The following is a 19,284-nucleotide window of genomic DNA, read 5'->3' on the forward strand; positions in this document are numbered from 1 at the left end:
CTTGGTAGAACCAACAAGACACCTCTTTTCCCGTTTCCTGAATCCTTTCAGCACAGTCTTTCACATCGACTCCAATCAAATCCTGGTGCCAACTTTGTAAGGCAAGTAATTCCTTAAGCAACAAGACATTTTACCAAGCAGGACCAGAGAAAGAACTCCATCCCCAAAACAGAGATACAGGATTTGCATCAGAAGATTATCACTTATCGAAGACCAGCATTTAAGATAATTCATTCTACAACCATGATTGCTTGTATCCCTTAAAATTAAAGCCAATTAATTTGTTTTATTCTTAATATCATAAAGAGAGAGAGAGAGAGAGGATAGCAAAGAAAAACCTATACCTTTTCTCAAACAACCCTTCAAGTCATTTGTCAAAATCCTTTTGTCCAAAGCTACATTCAGAGTAGACAGTTCACTAGAGATTTGGAATATGCACATGCTACAGAGCAGCATTTCCCTAAACCATCAAGTGTTTACATTCATGATAGAAAATATTTCAAAAACACCTCTGAGGTGCCAGGATGCTCTCTGGTGCGTGAGAACCCAGAAGTACACTTGAAGTCTAAATTATCTCACACAGATAAAGAAAATACACTAAAAGCAAAACTTCTGGAGACCTCAAGTTTACTTTATGCTTTTAATTTTTGCATTAATTGTTCTGTTTCACTAACCTCAAAAAACACTAATTCAAGCTAATGACATGCCAAAGATACATAGTCCTACCTACTTCTGTTGCACATCACACGCTTCTCTTCACTCCTTTTAACAGCAGAGCATTAATCCTAAAAGCCCAAGGGTGAGGCTGTCCAACACACATGGCTGTGCAGCACACCAACTCACCCACGAAGTGCACCTGAGAAAGAATGATTTTTCACAGCTGCTCCATTTACAGACCCTGGCTCTGGCACTACAGAAGATGATGATGTGTCTTTAAGAGACCGGGAAAAAAAACCTGTAAGTCACAGAAAAGCTGGTGAAGAGCCATTTTAAGTGCAATAAAGCAAGCATAAGAGAAACTTTTAAGCCTTGTGAAGACTCTTCTAAAAGTAATAAATAAGGTGTTCTTTAGGGTCCCTGCAGACAGACTTAACAAAACTTAAAATCTCCTTGATCTCTTGTACTAAGCTTAGTTATTTCTAACAACAGGAACTCCATTCAAGATCGTTAACTTTATCACAGCTTTGAAACTTAGTTATTAAGCAAACATTCCTCCATCCAACCATCCACAAGGAACACCAAGACATCAGACTGCCCTACCATGTTGCCACCATTCCATTACCATCTCCTCACCAGCACAGTTCCCTTAGAAGCTTCTTGGCCTCCCTCGCACATCAGACCTCCTCTAGGTTGAGATCCCATCCTGCAAACCACCCTTTCACAAGCACGTCTGCTGATTCAAGCACCACTGTTCAAGTTGGAATCAGACTCCAAAATGGATCCTGCCTCACACAGCTGAAAGCAATGCAGACTGATCAGGAGACTCTCCCTCCCCTGCTCGAACATTAATAGAAGCAGCTGAGCACGCCAGGGATTGTGGTTAGCAAATTTAAGAGTCCTAACACCTGGGCAGGGTTTTTTTAATTTCTACCAGAAAAAAACATGTTTCTCCAGTCAGTACCCCTGCTACGTGTGTCTTGGTTTCTGTGTTTTTTTCCTGGTGATGCACATACATTTGACCCTTCCACCCTTTTGTTTCTCCTCACTCACAGTGTCAGGAACAGTTTTGATTACATTAAGTTATAGTGTAATTAACTGTGAGGGAAAGGGATTAATGTTCACCAACCACATTAAATGTTTTCTTCCCTCCCTACCAGGAAATCCAATTTTGCAGTGCATGCAATGTGGTAACTCTTCTCTCCTGTGTTCTTTGAACTAAAGAAAAACAACAGTGGAAAATCAAAGGTAACTTAATGCAAACAAACAAAAAAAAGCCCAAACCCAGCATTGAAAGAAAATAGATGTCCATACGGAAGCATAAGGAGACAGCCCAGGACACAAAAACAACTCTTACCTTCTGCGTGTACCTGTGAAAGGTGAGTGTAAAAGCTGAAGGCACTGATGCCACTCTGTAGACAAGCAGCAAAAATCACTTTACTATCGTTCAGGTTCAAACAGTGGCTCCTAACCCGCTCTTCTCTCCAGCTTCTGTTTGGTTACTAAGCCTTACAACACAGGAAAAGGAGTTGGGTTTCATTTAACCCCCTCAGCCTCCAAGTTTCTTCACAAGAGTTTTCTTTTGCTTAGGAAAGCCAGAGTTCTAAGCATGCATATGCACATGCATAACTTGGAATTGTTTCTAGCTCCTGTAGTCTGTGTGCAAGCACACATTGGCTCTAAATTGTGCCTTAAGTTACTGAAGGGGTGGAGCCCTTATAAGTAGTTGTATTTTAGCTGTAGGCAGCATATCAAAAGTGAGACAGATCACTTAGGTATTCCTTTTAGTAAGTTCCTAACTCTAAACCAAAATTATTTCCTTTAGAACTGAAGTTTGAAACAGTTCAGAAATATTTTTTTGACAAAAGAAAGTTTGAACTTAGATACAATTATCAGCTAGTTCTGGCTATAAGCAGAGTTAATCAGATCCCTGAGATTTGAGAATGCTATTACTTAGGATACGAATTTATATGAATAAGATATGAATTTAACCAAATACAATGGCAGCTCAGGTTTCTCTATTTTTGCATTGAACAAATGTCATGCAATTTAGATACCTTCTTAAAATTCCCAGGAAGGAACAGTTTTGCAATAGAAAAGCTGTTGAAGGAACACAAATATAGTTGGATGCATTACAAGGAAAACTTGTGTTGTTAATCATGTGGATACTGGAGAAGTCATTGCATAACAACTTAAATGATGATGTTGTTTTATCTAGAAAACAGATTCTTTTTCCCTCTATTGATTCTATCCCCTGTGAAGCATAAAATATTGAAATACAAAGATCACTGATCTATAGATTCTGGATCAGCAACTACAAACAGCTGTCAGCATTTTCACCCTACTTAAAAAATAGTATGAAAGACATCTCCAAGATTATGACAACAGCTTTAAAACTTAAGTTTGGGTTCTTCTTTTTATTTGCCTTCCGTTTTGAGAGTCCTCTTTCATCAGCAGTTCATTTGAAACTGTGAGGAACAGAACCCTACTTTCAAAAGGAAAGCTGAACCTCCTGCCTTCAGGTAACTCCATGTACTGGATCTGCAAGGAAGACATCAAGATATGCAACGAAATATCCAGAGCTGGCATTGCTGGACTCTTGTCGGCCACATTACTGCATTACCTGAGAAAAAGAGACAATAACCTTGACAATCGTTGACAAGCCTAGACAGCATATAGCTCCAAACAGAAGCTTCCAACAATGTCAGAAATGCCCCAGGTGACACAGAACCGCAAATACTACTGCAAGCAATTTTATTCAAAGGCTACAGCTGCTTTAATCCCTGTTGGTCAATCCCTGCCTGGCAACTAGCTACAAAAGGTACACAGTACTCAAATTCTACAGTTATCCCATATGGGACAGTTCAAATAAAAGTCACAACTTTTCCACATGCAAAAACAATCCTGTACTTTGCTGTCCAAGCTAGTTCTGACATAATAAACAAAGTCTACAGGATAAACTAACAGGAAAACCAACACAAAATGTCATCACCTCCAACAAGCAGGAGCACCTCAAAGTTTTAAAGATACAATGCACCCGACTGCTGATGCATGACTATCTATGTTCCCCTTGTCAGAAGAAGCAATAATGGAATTCTGTTAATGTCTAATTAAAAATACAGAGATAATTGTTGTTCCCCCTTAGAATCAAATTTTTCTGGGGCCAACCTGCAGGCCTCTTTCTTTCAGAAAGATGTTACCTCAGCCTGCCCTTTTTCTCTACCTACGTCCTACTCTCAACTGGCCACTGGCTATTGCCATCCTGCCAGCTGTCACAATTATATCCTAAGCTTTATGATGTTTGATCCTCCACAAATAAAAGCCTGAATGCTTCGTCTTACACAAATAAACCACTCTTGCAGATCACCTTAAAGCTTTTAGCTTCTATCACTTGAAAGAATTGAAACTGAATCCTAAACATTCAAAAGCTAATAGAATGAAACACAATTCCAGATGAATTAATAAAAACCTGATTTTTAAAATTTCTTTTCACAGCAATAGGACCCTTAATAGATCATTTTTTTTTGAAATAAACAGGTATAGCAGCCTAATTGCAATACTCATGTTCTTGGCTGACAACTTAAGCTACAAAGGAGTTCAGAAACAGGGAAAATGTGACTGCCTGTGTTGGAATCTAGCCAGAATACATCCAAAAACAGCTGTGCCTACTGCATTAAAGCAGATGCTGTGTAAACACATCTAGATTTATTTTAACCCCATAAAGCCTTAATAGATAACCTGCTAATACGTTAAAATAAAGCAAGAAGTGACCAGACTTTATCACAACTAAGCAGCATGAAACATAGATGAAACTCCTTTTATTAACAAAAGAAATTAAGCCTAGTTCCAGTAGGGACACAACAAAAATCAGCAGCTATTAGCGTGGGATTCAAAATGAAGGCCAGCCCTTGCCAGAAAAAGGACAATCCAGTATGGAGTAAACAAATCTTTGCCCTGCAGTTCTAAAGAATGTTTTGTGTTTGTGCCTTTTCTCTGTAAGAAATAACATTATCCTTACGCTGCAATTATTTTCATCACCCACCATTTAGTGAAAGTATGATAATCCACTTATTCAAGACCATTCTTGTCTCTTAATAAGACAACTACAATTCACTATGGAGTGAATATATTCAGAACCTGAGGCATTTCACTCTTGCCATCAGCTCTATCCAGTGACTGGCCTGGAGGCAATGGCATCTAGATGTCGCATATGAGATCATCAACAACTGAGGTGAACACATATTAAATGCATACTGCTGAACAAGATATCACTCTTGAAGTTATCAGTTAAGTGCTTTTGCTAAGAAGCAGGCATTCTCTACAGGAGCTGCAATGCTGGGATTTCAACAGTTATATGGACAGAGGTCTGCAGCGAGACTTCAGCTTTTTCTTTTGTTATGCTCCAGGAAGTACCTTTCACAGAAACAAGCCAACAGGATTCCTTACTGCCAGAGGATGTTTTCAAATATCTAAAGATTTGCATACTTTACAGATCTGCTCCAGTCTAACTAGTTAAGGATGTCCAAAACTTCCATAGTATCAGCTGTTGGATTTTTTTTTTTTTTTTTAATTTCATTTGAAAGGAGCATAATTTCTTCAACTAGAAACCAAGTTGGGCTCAAGTCACCAGATGTAGGTTCCATTCTCAAGTATCTCATGACTTGCTAGGCAAAATATTTTTCCAGTTACATTAATATCCAGTTTCTTAGATAACTGCAGTAGCCTATGTAATGGAAATCGACAGCCATTTCTATACTTTAGCCTAGTACCTGAGGGCTTATTGTTCAGACACATCTTCAAATCCTTCTGAGCACATGTTAACACTGAACTGCAATCAGACACTCCAGGTAAGCATGCTAATGACTGAATGACATAGGAAAGAAATAAGGGCCTCTGGGATGTCAAACTAAGTCCACTGCTATCAGGGATACTACAGCCCATCATTCCTTCTATCAGATGTGCAGCAGTCTGAAAACTGCACATTTTTTTACATACTATTTTTTTTTCTTTTTAAAGATAAGGCAGAATAATAAAATTTGATTAAATCTGAACTTTTCTTCAAATTTGAATAAAGTACTGATAACTCAGTTCTTCTCAGACTCCTACTCAATATCACAGGTTAGGCATGCCATTTAACCCTCTCAATTACAGCCTATCAGTATATAGAATTAAAACCTTTCTTAACCCCTCAGGAAAAGAGGTTTGATTTCCTGTGCTGGAAAGCTTGTTGCAAGCTCTTTACAATATAACTGCATAAAAGTCTGCTGTGCTCTTGTAATAACTCACACACTCCTCTCTCCCTTCTTCATCCAGGAACTCTTTCAAGACTTTGTAGAACAGTTGATCTAGTACATATTCTGTATAGGCACTGTTACTAGTAGAGATCATTTTTTTTGTAGTTTGCCAGTGTGTTGGGTTCCAGTAGAGTACATGAGAGTAAATTGTAATCAGACACATGGAGAATAGGCTCCGGTGTTCATAGGGATATTGGTTCCCAACTCTGAATGCCCTAATCCAGGGCTTTGAGAACTGCAAACAGGCAACTGGAGACAAACAGACCTAAACTTCTGAGAGTCACCTTCTATACTGTCTTTAAATTTCCCTGTGATTTTTAATCTTGAGAATTAAACTGCAGCTGCTGACCTTAACAAGGTCTTCAAGAGATACTGTATTTCTGAAATCTGGAGATCTTTCCAAAGGTAGAATTTCATGAAGCGCTGATATGTAAGGAAGTAAGTATCACATAGGATTCTTTCACTTCTTTCATGGAGTGCTACAGCTGTGATTTGTGAAGTTTTGGGGTCTTGTAGGTGACTCCTAGGTTTTCCTTCTGTTTTCCTGGCTGCAGTGGACAGAAACAGTCCACTTTTGCTTGTTCTAAGGTTCAGTAAGCAAGTACTCCCCAGTGAGTTTGTGCTCCTCTTTGTTTATACTTTATACTTAAAAATCCCAGAATACATCTAGCTATTGCTTTCAATTCAGCAACATGGTTTCTTGTTCAGTGAGCTAACAGCCAGGGATTCCTATCCATCAGCCTGTGTGCTCATGGGCACCATTTAATTCCTTCCCACTCACCCAAGTACACTCATGCTCAGTGTCAGAAGAAGAGGCTTTCTGTAATTAAAGTATAAGCTTCATTCCTATTGAGCCTCCCTTCTCGGGCACTTCCATTTAACTCAGCCCAGAACAGTGAAAAGTCATCAATATTTTGCTATAATCTGTTCCAAGAACAGACCAACTCACAGACACGTGCTCTAATTGGGTCTCTTTCTCTTAGACTCTTCTTGGCAACTAAGCCAATTACTGTGCTGTGCTCTCCAAGACAGACTTCAAATAATTTGGCTTTTTATATTCAAAGAATTAGACACCTCTCTTCATCCCTTTCCAAGATAAAGGAAATGGTAAGACTGTCACTTTGTATTTACCTTGATTGCCATCCAAATCAGGCAGAACTTCTATTCATGTCTTCTAATCATGCCAATGTTCTGAAAAAACTGATGATGCCCTCCCCCTTCCCCCCATCCCTCCCCCCCCCCCAACATATACTTCAGCTCCTCATCCTTAGGTCATTTAAAGAATAATAGCACGCAGTGATAGTGCTGATGTTCAAAAAGCACTAACAACTTCCAAGTGCTGTGACTAATTCCAGAAAAACATTGTTCTGAAAGACACTCCAAAATACTGCATCTCAGGATCCAAGCAAAGGCACTGATCCATTGCTAAGACCTTACTTGGATACACAGATATTTGCATATGAAAACAGAGAGCTGGCATATAGTAGGACTTAAGTTGATTTCAAAACAGCCCAACTATTCCCAAGTTTAACCAGTGTAAACTAAACCAGGACATAACTGCATCTATTGGAAAGGTAGAGGAAGCTATATTAATTTTTTCTAGCACTGGATAATGCATCCAGTTTTTCCAAAGTCTTATCTCAAATCCTAGAATATTTACATAGAATCACAGCCCTCCTTAAAATTAGACACTTAGAATACTAATTATTGAGAAACTTAAGATAAGGCTCCTTCAAACCCATTTTCTTTTTCTGCATCATGGATTTAAATATTACGTAGGGTGAATTTGGCAGCCACACAGAGAATCTCATTTAGAAAGATTAACCTCGGAACACAGAGAGATCTGGAGGATCTCCATTAGTCCACTCCTTGCTGCAGAGGATTTACAGTAGAATAATTATTTTTAGCAAGCATGCGCACACACTCAGAAATAACATATACATGCATTAATGAGGCAATTCCTTATCCAGAACAGACGATCCCTTGGCTGTTTGTTTCTTTTTATTGTTGATTTTACATTTCAATTATATATAAAAAGTAGAAGAAAGCACAGGTGGTAAGCAGATTTGGGCTAGAAAATTAATTCCCAGAGAAAACAGTTTTAGTTCTTATACAAACAAATACAGTGATTAATTATTTTTTTGCTTCCCAAGCTGTTACTTGTAAGCAATTAGCAAAAAGTCAAGGCTGGTAATTTATATTCAGATTAGATTTGAAAACAAAAAGGACAGACTCCAATCTCCCAAATGTTTTCTAGATATTCCAATCTGCTCCACCCAAAAAAGCAAAAATAAAAGTTTAGAGCACACAAATGTAATAAAACATGTTGTCACAGCTCCTATTTACAGTGATTCATAAAGCTGTTCCCATTGATGCCCCTGCACTTTGACTGCCAAACAAACAACAGCCCTCTAGCTGGAAGGCCTGGACCACAGCTCCATCAAATTAATCTGAAGATTTTAATTTTCAAAGACTTTGGATCAGGCCCAGACTGAAGTGGCAGAGGACAGAGCAGAGAAAGAACAATAAGTAGCTAATTATAGGCCTGATCTTGGTGTTTTATAATCAGTGACGAAATGACAATTATTTTCACTAGTGCTGGACTGAGTCCTAAAAAGTCTTGCTAAACTGTTCTGCCCCTGCCTGAAGTTCTCTGGAAAAACCAAAGCAGACATTTTTCCCTTGATGATGACTACTTGCTCTCAGTATGGTTAGTCTCCCTCACCCCAGCACACTATGCCTATGTTCCTGACAAAACACAGACCCTGAGTCCCTCAGAAACAGATAACAGCATCCCTGCTTCTCACAAATTTCAGCCTTTGTTAGAAGAGAGAGCTTGCCTGGCAATGATAACAATACAGCAAAGCTCTAAAGGGAAGAAGGAAGACAACAACACGGCCAATACGAAGAAAGATTCTCCTGGAACTATTCCAGCTCTTCTCTGTTTACACATCCAAGCTTTTTCTCTCAGTAATCTCTCCAGACTCCCCTCGGAGATCTCCTGCTATTCACTGTGCAGTCAGAAGTCACCTGCTCTTAGCTGGACTTGGCACCGACTACAGCAAATGCCATTTAGGACAGACAGAAGAAAGAAAAGTTGAAAGCAAAACTTCTGACAAGCAATTCCCACCCCCATGCCCCACATACATTTATCCTTCTAACCTCCAGTCCACTTATACACATTACTTCTGCTTAAGAAAAGTAATTCCAGTACCAAAACATGTTCTTAGGTTAAAATGTGTTATATTCAGCAGAGATTTAACTCTAGCATGGTGAACATGGAGTCATTAAGATTTAGCTCTATTGAAATGGAAATTGAGACAGAAACCTTTCTAGTTCTTTACTTCACTTTGGAATTATAAGACAAGATCGACTGCAACAGCATTAAAAGATCCTCCGGACCAACATGCTCTTGATAGCAAGTACTTGGAAGCTTGAGGCACAATGTTGGCTCTCATTGGCGTCCTTCAGTGACAGGCAGCAAGGAAGCTGACACTCATCTAAAGACAGCATCACAGCCTGGCTGCACACAGAAAAAAGCTAGCAATGAAACAGAGCAACAGGGGCTGTCAAGATGATGATCCTTCCCCTCTGTCCCCACAAAGTCTCACAGCACAGCTCTCTCCAGTGGCTCAAGGCAGAGACAGTTCTTTTCCTGGATTCTGTCCTTGTGCAACCCCCACAGGGCATGAGAAGGTGCCCAGATCCTGGCAGCCGTTGCTGTATGCCTGTGGCTTAGATTTCTGACAAGGGATTCTGGAATAAGATTTCCCTCCCAGTATAACGAGGCATTTAGTTGTTAACAAAAGAGCCTTCTGGGGCAGAACTCCAGCTGCATCTGAGATCTTGCCTCCACAAAGAATTTTTTTTTTTTCCAGCACACAGGTTTAGTCTGAGGAGGAAGGGAAAGAGTTGCTTTAAAATACTGATCCAAGGATTTTTGGTTGCAGTAGTTGAAGATTTCTCTCTATTCATAAAGCAGGTTCCTTCTCTTTCCTACTGCTTCACAGTTGCCGGTTGAGCTTCTGTGCTTGTCGCTCCTTTGCCTCAAACGCAAACTTGGTGTCCTGCAACTGGGCAATAGCCTCCTTGGCTTCCTTCAGGTCCTGACAGATGTGCTCATACTTCTCTGTCAGCTCCTTGTTCTCCCGGCGCAGCTCCTGTACCACCTGGTTTACCTCCTCTGTCTGCTTGGTGCAGTGGATCTTCAGCTGCTCTACTTCAGAGAGCATGATCTCCATATTCTTGACCAGTGACTCTAGTTTCTCTTTTGACATGGTGTCAGGATCGGTTCTATTCAGTCGTCCTAACCCAAACCCAAAAGGGATAAAGAGAGCAACCCTGTGTAACATGCACCAGGAAGCCTACCTCTCACAATCTTGTGGTCTTTTTATACTCCCTTATGCTCATCCTCCTCCCTTCTCTTTCCTTCCCCAAAGTGTCTTTAATCTTCTTTGCTTGGTTAATCTACTTATTTTTATTGCACTGAAGAAGGGTTGACAACCCCACAGTAACATATGCGCTGTGCAGCAAAAGCCAGAGCAATAATGAGACTCTATGCAGTCTGCCATAGAAAAACAACTTTCATCTGAAGAATTCTCTTGGGAAGCCCATTAAAGTACAAAGAAAAGTCTTCAAGTCAGACACCTACTCCTGTCCAGTAAATCTAGTCCCAAGAGTAGAGCCAGTCTTTCATCTTAGATATATTGAGGTAAGCAATCTTACAGCAATAGAAGCCAAGTGTAGGCAAAGAAGAGAATTAGTGTCAGTTTCTTTGCCTCTCTCCTAATCCTAATGTTTGGGTCAGATGAAAGGTACAAAACAATCACCCTTTATCTTTTTTTTTTTCTTCTCCTCCAGAAGCAGCTCTATCCAGCAACTAACCCGACAACAGCCTGTGCACCATCTTTTATTGAAGGAGTTCACAAACTTTATTCACCTGGTTATCACAATCAGTGGCTATCACAGTTGCCATCATCATCATCAAAAGCTGGACCATGTATCACTTGAAAGTGGTTTGTGTTCTGATAATGACATAAAGGCTCGAGATTATAATCTTTGGTTCCACTCCTCTCGAAGTCACTTTAACTTTACCTGTGACACTGGCTCAGAGGTAACATATCACATGACCTACGCCAAAAGGCTTCCCAAGATGCTTCCAAATCATAGCCAGATGCTGCCTGAACACATAAAAATTTCTTCCTGAACATAATGCTACCCTGAGAGGTCTCAAACTGTAGTTGAACACTACTGTGAACCTGTGAGACTCAGGACTGAGGCATGAGTCTGACAATACATGATTACTCAGGTCACGCCAGGCAGCAGGATGATCACAGCAGTCACAAAGGATTGAGAGAGTCTGGCTGATTTTCTGAAGTTTGACGCAGGCTGTTTTATGCATTCAGAGATCTAATGTGAATATTTTCTTGTAGAAATTAATACAGTTGAAACGGTGTTATTGTATGTGGCTCTCCAAGAGAAAAGCCCATGCAATTAAACACTGGTTGCCTGGTCAGAGGGCATAGACCACAGCAAAGACAAGAAAAGAGACTTGCCTTTGGATAACTCACAAAATAAGGCCAAACAAGGGTAGTATCTCTCTCCTTCCTCCCCACATCAGGAACTCCAAGCTGAGCCTACATACCCACAGAAATGCAGTCTTGTTTGCATAGACATGGATCTGCCCTCACCTCAAAGGAGTTACAGTTAAGTGCACAGTATTGCTTGAGGACCCTCATTTCTGCCTACTGTTCTACAGCCTGTTCCCTTAAAAAAAGATCACTAGGTAAAATTCTGTATCCCCATCACATACATCCAATACTGGATAGAGAGATAATACATTATATATGCACAGCTCCTAGAAATACCTTTTTCCTCCAGTCTTTGACCTTTAACCAAAAGATTTCATTTTTTCAACTACGATGAGCGCTAGATGCTTCATCTCACAATTCATTCTCCCCTTTTCCCCTTTCTAGGCTCAAATAAATGAAGCTTTTTCTTCCAGGAATTTTACATCTCCTTCAGCACTGGATGAAAGCACTGCTGGACACTGGCCAGCTCCGACAGTGTTCAAAGGCCTAGGACTTCTCACAGCTGGAGGTTAAAGAGTCACTCACAAAGCCAGCCATCATACTGCCTCTCACACAAGTGCACCAGTGGGCCCCTCTCCTGCTGGCAGATGGAGCATTTTGCACTGCACTTTGAAATGAGTAGAAAGAGTGACATCCTTCAGATGAAAAGAGTGGGAGAATCTAAACATAATTAGAATATGTCCTAACGTCCTTGAAGAAACATTTGCACTGGCTGTCAGCCCAGATCCCATGTGATGCACATGGCACTGGAATAGGCTGGAACATGTTGCAGCATTACAAAACAGCAGGTCTTCATTAGTGAGGAATCTTCCCTGTCTAAACAACTGTGCACAAAGCACCTAAGCATTTTAAATCAAGCAGAATTTCAATGATGCATAAAGGGAATGCCAGAGGTAACTCACTTGGATATTAGTAATTGATATGCCACTTTTCACTATATTGCTCTCAAAATTATTTAAGTTGCCTTGGATACAGACAGAATCTTGTCAGGAGAACTGGGTAAGAGACGCTACTAAAATAGCAATATAACTTGAAAACAACGAGTAACATGACATAAGTTTCTGACAAAGAAAGATGGGAATTATTAGGGTTACTTTGATTCAAAATCTTCTTCGATGAAGTAAAATGTCGGAACTAAAAACCTCCTTGTTTAAATTGTAATTGCAGAATGATGCAAAAAATCAATCTAGAGAAAAACAATTATGAAAATCTAACGCAAGCTGTAGGGCTTCTTTTTATTTGTTTATTATTATTATTATTATTATTATTATTATTATTTTTACCTTTTGTCAATGCTGGACTCTACTCTTGTAGAAGAACTGGAGGCAGAGGTAATCACCAAGAGTGGACTCATCTGGGAAGAATGCAGAGAAGCATACCTGCGAAAAACAATTCAAACCACAAGAATTCAGCGCACAAATGACACATAGCAAACAGCAGAGCTAGGGGCAGAGGGAAAATAACCAGACTGGCAGATGGGAATTTATGATATAACATAGCAAGGGAATATTAATCACTGTTAGGCTCTACTACATAGAAAAATTGCACCATAGAGGGATGAGGTATCTTCAGCATCTCCCTCTCTCCACCCAGCAGGAGAAGGAAAATAATTTTTCAATCTGGACATCTTAGTATTAGGGTTTAAAAACAAGTTTGAAACTGAGACAAGTGACCAGAGAAGATGTTGATTTCAAAAAATTAGTAGAATCTAGGAAGCAGGTTTAGCGAAAAGGATCTAAAACCTAATGGCAAGATATTTCAAGGACAGTTATGCCCTGGTCCCTTCATATTCTAAGGAAGACATCTCAGCTGGAAGGATGCTTCTATAACTATTAAGGGCCTGACTCTGTATTCAGCACTCTCAAAACATTAATGATTTCTATGCACTCAGGTAAATTTTATCGGTCTAGTTATTTCAGAGTTATGTGAAATCAGGAAAACTTGCTGTTCAAATTCTCACTGTAGCATAGTCTATTAAACTTAGAAACAACATTCCTAAAAACTATTTGTCTTCCCTTGCATGTTTTTCCCTGTTCCCATCATTCCCACATGCACATGGATTTGAGGTATAAAAAAGCTGGAAAGGCAGAGATAATCAAGAACAAAACAAGGGATCAACTATTGGGAACACAGTAGGAGTGTTCCTACTACTGTGAATGGCAGGAAAATTGCAGAAAGCACTGGTGGAAGTGAAACTTCTGGTGCTTTCCCACAAGGACTGGGAGCTATCACATCTGACTGCAATACCATACCCAACTATGCTGATTTTAGCACTAGAAGCATGAGAGAGAGTAGAAGGTCGCCAAACTGAACATGGTTCATGTGAGACACGAGCCTTCCTCACAAGTCTCTGGGCCAATGAGAATCAATTATTCCTATCACCCAGCGGCACACACAAGCCAGAAATGCAGCTTTCTATCATGAGCCTACCTCTAAGAGACTCTCAGGAGGAGACACAAAAAACATACCCTTTAAATATCAGTTTGAAAGCAGACTGCAGACATTCCAGTTTCCAGATTATTTCAGAGAGGTTCTGGGAACATTTGTGGAATAAACCAGTTACCTATCTCACTCTCTCTCTAGGGTTTTCTCAGCAACACAAGGAGGACAATTCACTAACCTAGATTTTTACATGGCAATTAAAAAACTGCTAACTCCAACAATAAAGGCTTCTAAATTACTGCTTGGGCTGACACAGACAACTACCCAATATAAACCCCAAGGAATAAGAAGTACAGCTACAAACCAATGCTTCATCTTCTCAGGCATATGCTATCTGCTTCTAGTTTCATCAGAGAACTGCAGCAGGAGACAACAATGTACTGTCTCATAGCAGCTGTTTTAAGCTTATCGTCCCCAGCTAGTAATGATCAGTATTTTAACCATTTGTATTAATACGTTCACCATATCTAGCTCTAGCGATAGTGTTAGAGCTCTCAGTACTGTTTTCTCATGCAGCTTTTCATTTATCCCCAGCTTATCCCCAGCAATGTCTCTCACAGCCAGTGCAGTATGCATAAGCTCTGTGCTTGTCCAGCTAGGAAGTCCATTTGGGTAAATGCATTACGCAAACAAACTCATTACAAGATTAAGCATAAAGAGCTCTCATCTCTATAATTATAGTAAAACCATTTGAAGAAAAAAAAAAAAACCAACACTAATAAGGACCAAGTAGCACCCGGAGGCACTGACCATTCCTCTGAGAGAACGAGAGACATTTGTATCAAGCTGTTCAATTTGTTTCCAAGAAAAGAAAAACAGTATGCATGTCAAAATACTCCACTGCGTGAGACTGATATAACAATGATCTTACACAATGGAGCTTAGAGGCTATTGATAAAATCTGCTCATATTAATGCACGAAATTAACTTTAGCAACTATCATATCTCACACTGCTTGGTAGAGGTTGAGTCTAGCTTGGTGTAAAATTACATGATTTACTAGTTTAAATTTAAAATATTGCACTAAAATGATACTCATACAAAATTCTGACCAAAATGCTTGACAAAAATTAAAATAGGATGTCTCAATATTACCTGTGTATATGGAAAAGATTTTCTGAATATAGAGGTACTTCTTCAATTCAATCACCACTCAGATCAAAGTATTTAAGGTTTAATTTAGCTTCATATAGCTTAGTAAAGAAAAACTGATACTGTTAGCAGAGTTATCCCCAGATTGTCACATCTGAGAAATCAGCTGGGTAGTGTAACATTGACAGATTGTTTTTATAAACTGAAGGGAACCTTACTCTACTAGCCTTTTTATCACCCTAAGAGGAGGAAGAAAATGTTGTCTCACGCCTAAAAACTACTTAAGTTTTCAGGGGTAAAAAAGTTCCAAATTGGGTGAGAAGGTTGAAATCTTCAGGTAAAAAAAAAACAACAAAATGGAATTATTAGTTTTAAAAATGTTAAGAATGATTTAAAATAAAAGCTGGTTTAAAATAAATACCTTATTCAGAGCATCAAATTGGAAAGGTTCCAAAGCCACTCTACAGAGTTCTGCTGGGAAGACATCCTCCATTCCACCTCATGAATCTTCTAATGAGATCACTAGCCAGCCTCCTTGCTCAGACTCTGCAAAGTCCCTGGAGAGGGGTATATGGATATGGTGCCTTACAAGCAGCTTGGAGAAGCCCTATTCATGAAGAAGAAAATGAAACCCAGTTGTAATCTTCAGCATGCATCATCTCTGTGGAGGCCAGTGCTGATCTCTGTATGCCTCAGACCTTCATGATAAAAGCATACCACAGCACCTCTCAAAAACTGATCTCCAGTTACTCTTTTGGCTATCCTAGTCCACAGACCAAACCAAAGAATACACTGTCAGTGACTGTGCTCAGCCAGATCTGAGGAGGCCAGGGAAGCAGGCATGGAAGAAGAGATTGAGGGACCTGGCAGAGTCTGCAAGCGGTGATTTGGGCAAGAGACAACTCTTTACAGACTTTTTACTCTTTAGCACCAGCTGAGATTTCACTCCCTGCCATGCTCCTTAGTTTGTGCCATAGTTGGGAAGTGGTCACTGCTCCCTCCCCATAGTGTCTGCTGCCAGTGCTGTGAAAAGAAGAGTAAAGAGGAAGGAACCATCTTCCCTCATCCCTCATTATGGGTGCTGGCCAGGCAAAACCTGCAAGGGGAGATCAGATTGCAAAGGAATCAAATTATGGTTCAGGTACCTCACTGAGTGAGGCACCCTGAACAAATGGTTCAGTGGCAGCACCAGGCATCAAAAAAAACTCACAAAACGGGTATGTGCTTATGCCAAAGTGATGAAACTACAGTGACATTTCAGGCTAGAGGGTATTGCAGAGTGTCCGTAGTAACTGGTTGGCCTCTTTCTAATGCCAGCAATTCATTCACAGACAGAAAGACCTGATTAGCAGTCAATGGTTTGTCTATAACATCTCTTCATGTTATGATGAACTAAGGGGTGCTGAAAAGGAGGGGAAGGAGCAAAAATCTATGACCCACAACCAAAACTTTGTAGAGGGGAAAATATCTATTATCTTACATTGGCAAATAAATAACTAAACTTGCAAACATTCTTTTATTTATTCAGACATGTAATTAGTCCTAAAGACTGAGGGTCCATCTACTCAGAACATGTAGACTTCAGGAAAACAAACAAGAGTCCTCAAACTGCTGCCATTATTTGGTACATATGAAACAAAACACTGGCACAAACAGAACAAGTGTAGCACTTCCAATTTTTTTGAGGTGAGGTTATGTAATCCAGTACTGTAGCCAGGCTACACTTAATTAGCAACGGAACATTTTTCAGTAATTATTGAGAAATTTGATCTGGTGAGAAGGAAGGTCTCTTCATGTTCTAGATACATATAAACAATCTCTTACATCATCTTTCTTTCAAATGCAAAATTCTGTTACAATGATTATTTTCATCTGACATTTAAAATTCTCACTACCTAGCTACACTGATAAAGTTGAAGAATTTGTCCATTTTCCACACATTTCTCTTCACATCACTACTAGTTGTACATTTAAGAATAAGTTAGTTTATATTACCCAAATACTTCAAGAAATTTTTAAGTGCACTAGCTTTGCAAGGACTACAGACTTTAATGGCAGTATTCAAAAAAGATTCAGCACTGTTTATGAAGCCTCAGGAACCCTAAGGAATGGAAGCATTCAGGATGAAAGGACTTCTTTAAAAAGGATGTTTTTAAACTACGAGAAATCAATCATATTGGCATGCTCTTGCCCCAAATGACCTAGGAACAGCTTCATTTAACCATGCCAACAAATTGACAGTGTCAATACACTGCTAAAAATAGAGGTGAGCTTTCCAGGTGATGGCCCTCCTACTAACTTGTAATAAGATCTGTCCCTCAGCAAATCATAATTGAATGCTATCGAAGTAGACAAAAACATTAAACTTTCTGGTGACAACAAACAGCATCTCTGTCAGTGCTGTATTCCTAGTTCCCTGTCACAGAAACAGCCTTGACAATCCCTAAGTAGATTAAGTTCAAAACAGCTTCATCTCCAGAGGAAGTGGGATTAAGAGGTTTACTGCTACTATGACAACAACCAAGTTCTTAAAATAGTTTTGAAACCTTAGCAGTGTCTGGGAATGTGTACGTCTCCCCTGCACGATTCATCATGTTCTAAATGCAGTCTTCCAAAAGGAAATCATATTTTATAACAGCCTACTATTTTTAAACGTGTGCTTTTATCATGCTCTTTAATCTGTTGCTATGAGCACTAAAAATAACGGTACAAAAGGCACTGTGCTGCCACGTGGCTGTGATTAGTTTTAGAAGCGATTATTGCTACAGATACCAGGACAGACATTGCTCTCTCACCTCTGCTCCAACATAGTATGTATTTTGTGTTTTTCTTGTCCTGACAGTAACCAAGTCCCTTACTAAACAGAATGCACCAGGGACCAGCCATTCCACATGCTCAGTGCTGCCAGACACCATCCATTTCTGATCTAAGTAATCACCCCCTTGACATCCACAGGTATTCCACTGCATCTCACTTGAAATTAGCTCTTTCCTCAGAGATAACAAATGAACACAGAATCTGTTCATTTGGAAACAGTTTGTGCCTAGGGCATAATTCTGCTGATAACCTGAGGGTAACAGGATGGCCTCCAATTTGAGTATGCTATTCAATCAGTAATTAGCATTTTATTGTTGAATATGGCTAAATAAACAATTGATTCAATCAGATATGCAGTTACTGCATATTATGAATGTTTAGTTGAGCTCTGAGGCATTCTCCAAGCATATTCATACTGACTTGTACAATAAAAATAGTGAGTAGTACAATGCTTAATTCCGATTACAGCATCACCCAGATCAAAGCATGTAACCCTTATCTGAAATTACTGAAATCAGAAAATTAATATGAACACAGAAGCCGATTCATTACTCTAGTCAGTGTAGATTAAAGCATACTTTAAAACAAAGAAAAAGTAAGTCTAATCCAATTACACTGGTGCCAAGCTGAAATCATCTTCCTGCAGCAAATTTTTGGGGTTTTTTTTGTTTGTTTGTTTTTTTGGGGGGCCTTTTTTTTTTTTTTTTTCCCCCAGTGGAACCAAATTCAGACTCAGGAAGCAATAGATTGTTTCCTTATTGTAAAAAGAGTTGTTAGCTCCAGTCACTGAAAAGTGATTCTTTTCTCTCTGCAGTTCACAAATTCCTGACTTCTACAGGGCAGAATTTGCCCTTAAGCATATTTCAAATGCAATTTCTAGGTAATCAAAAAATACTTGGTAGTGACTACTCAGACTAAGCTGAACTCTCTGTGCAAGCTAATGCTGACAGTCACATAAACTTATGTACCTATTCCTAAAAGATTACATTGAAAATGTAATGGAGTAAAAAAACAAATTGATAATTAAATTAGGAAACTGGAATCGTATCTCAAACATCAGCACTGAACTTCAGTAAGATAAATCCACATTTTGGCACTGCTATCAACTGCAGCTGCACCCTTCAAGCCCTATGCTTTTAGAATTTGCAGTAACTAAAGGAAGAAGTCTCTTAAAAACAATGAATTTTTTAAAAACTTCAATTTAGGTATTATCTGTTTGCTAAAACAATGCACTCAGCAAAGACAGCTACAGCAGCAAATTGTTCCATTTTGAGTGCTCACTCTGTTTCTTAAGGAAACAATCCACAAAGTGCAGATTTTTACTGAATACTTTTCTTCATAGTTTGAAAAAATCTCAAGCTCCCTTTTTATATTTGTGATGTAACAGTTGC

General features: G+C 39.3%; 1 protein-coding gene and 1 long non-coding RNA gene across 6 annotated transcripts in view; one reads left to right on the forward strand and one right to left on the reverse strand.

The window, feature by feature from the left end:
* PAPLN (papilin, proteoglycan like sulfated glycoprotein) overlaps positions 1-3,359 on the reverse strand; it is a 47,937-nt gene extending 44,578 nt beyond the window's left edge. The window contains exon 1 of one of the 5 annotated variants that reach the window (XM_042893685.1): positions 3,302-3,359. Coding sequence is in view for 2 of the 5 variants with exons in the window: in XM_042893354.1 (XP_042749288.1) it covers positions 1,294-1,362 (69 nt within the window). In the remaining 3 variants the exon portion in view is untranslated. Of the gene's footprint in view, positions 1-726; positions 939-1,282; positions 1,501-2,014; positions 2,308-3,301 lie in introns of those variants that run through there. The other 4 variants (XM_042893560.1, XM_042893354.1, XM_042893485.1 and 1 more) reach the window with 4 other exon arrangements.
* Positions 1,822-4,030, forward strand: LOC122193707. The gene is made up of 2 exons (XR_006182964.1): positions 1,822-2,036; positions 3,112-4,030. It is a non-coding gene; the product is annotated as an uncharacterized LOC122193707 (long non-coding RNA).
* The last annotated feature ends 15,254 nt before the right edge of the window (positions 4,031-19,284 follow it).

The sequence above is a fragment of the Lagopus leucura genome, unplaced genomic scaffold, assembly GCF_019238085.1.
Source record: "Lagopus leucura isolate 7727_CA_CO unplaced genomic scaffold, USGS_WTPT01 Super-Scaffold_1, whole genome shotgun sequence".
In the NCBI taxonomy this organism is placed as follows: Eukaryota; Metazoa; Chordata; class Aves; order Galliformes; family Phasianidae; genus Lagopus; species Lagopus leucura.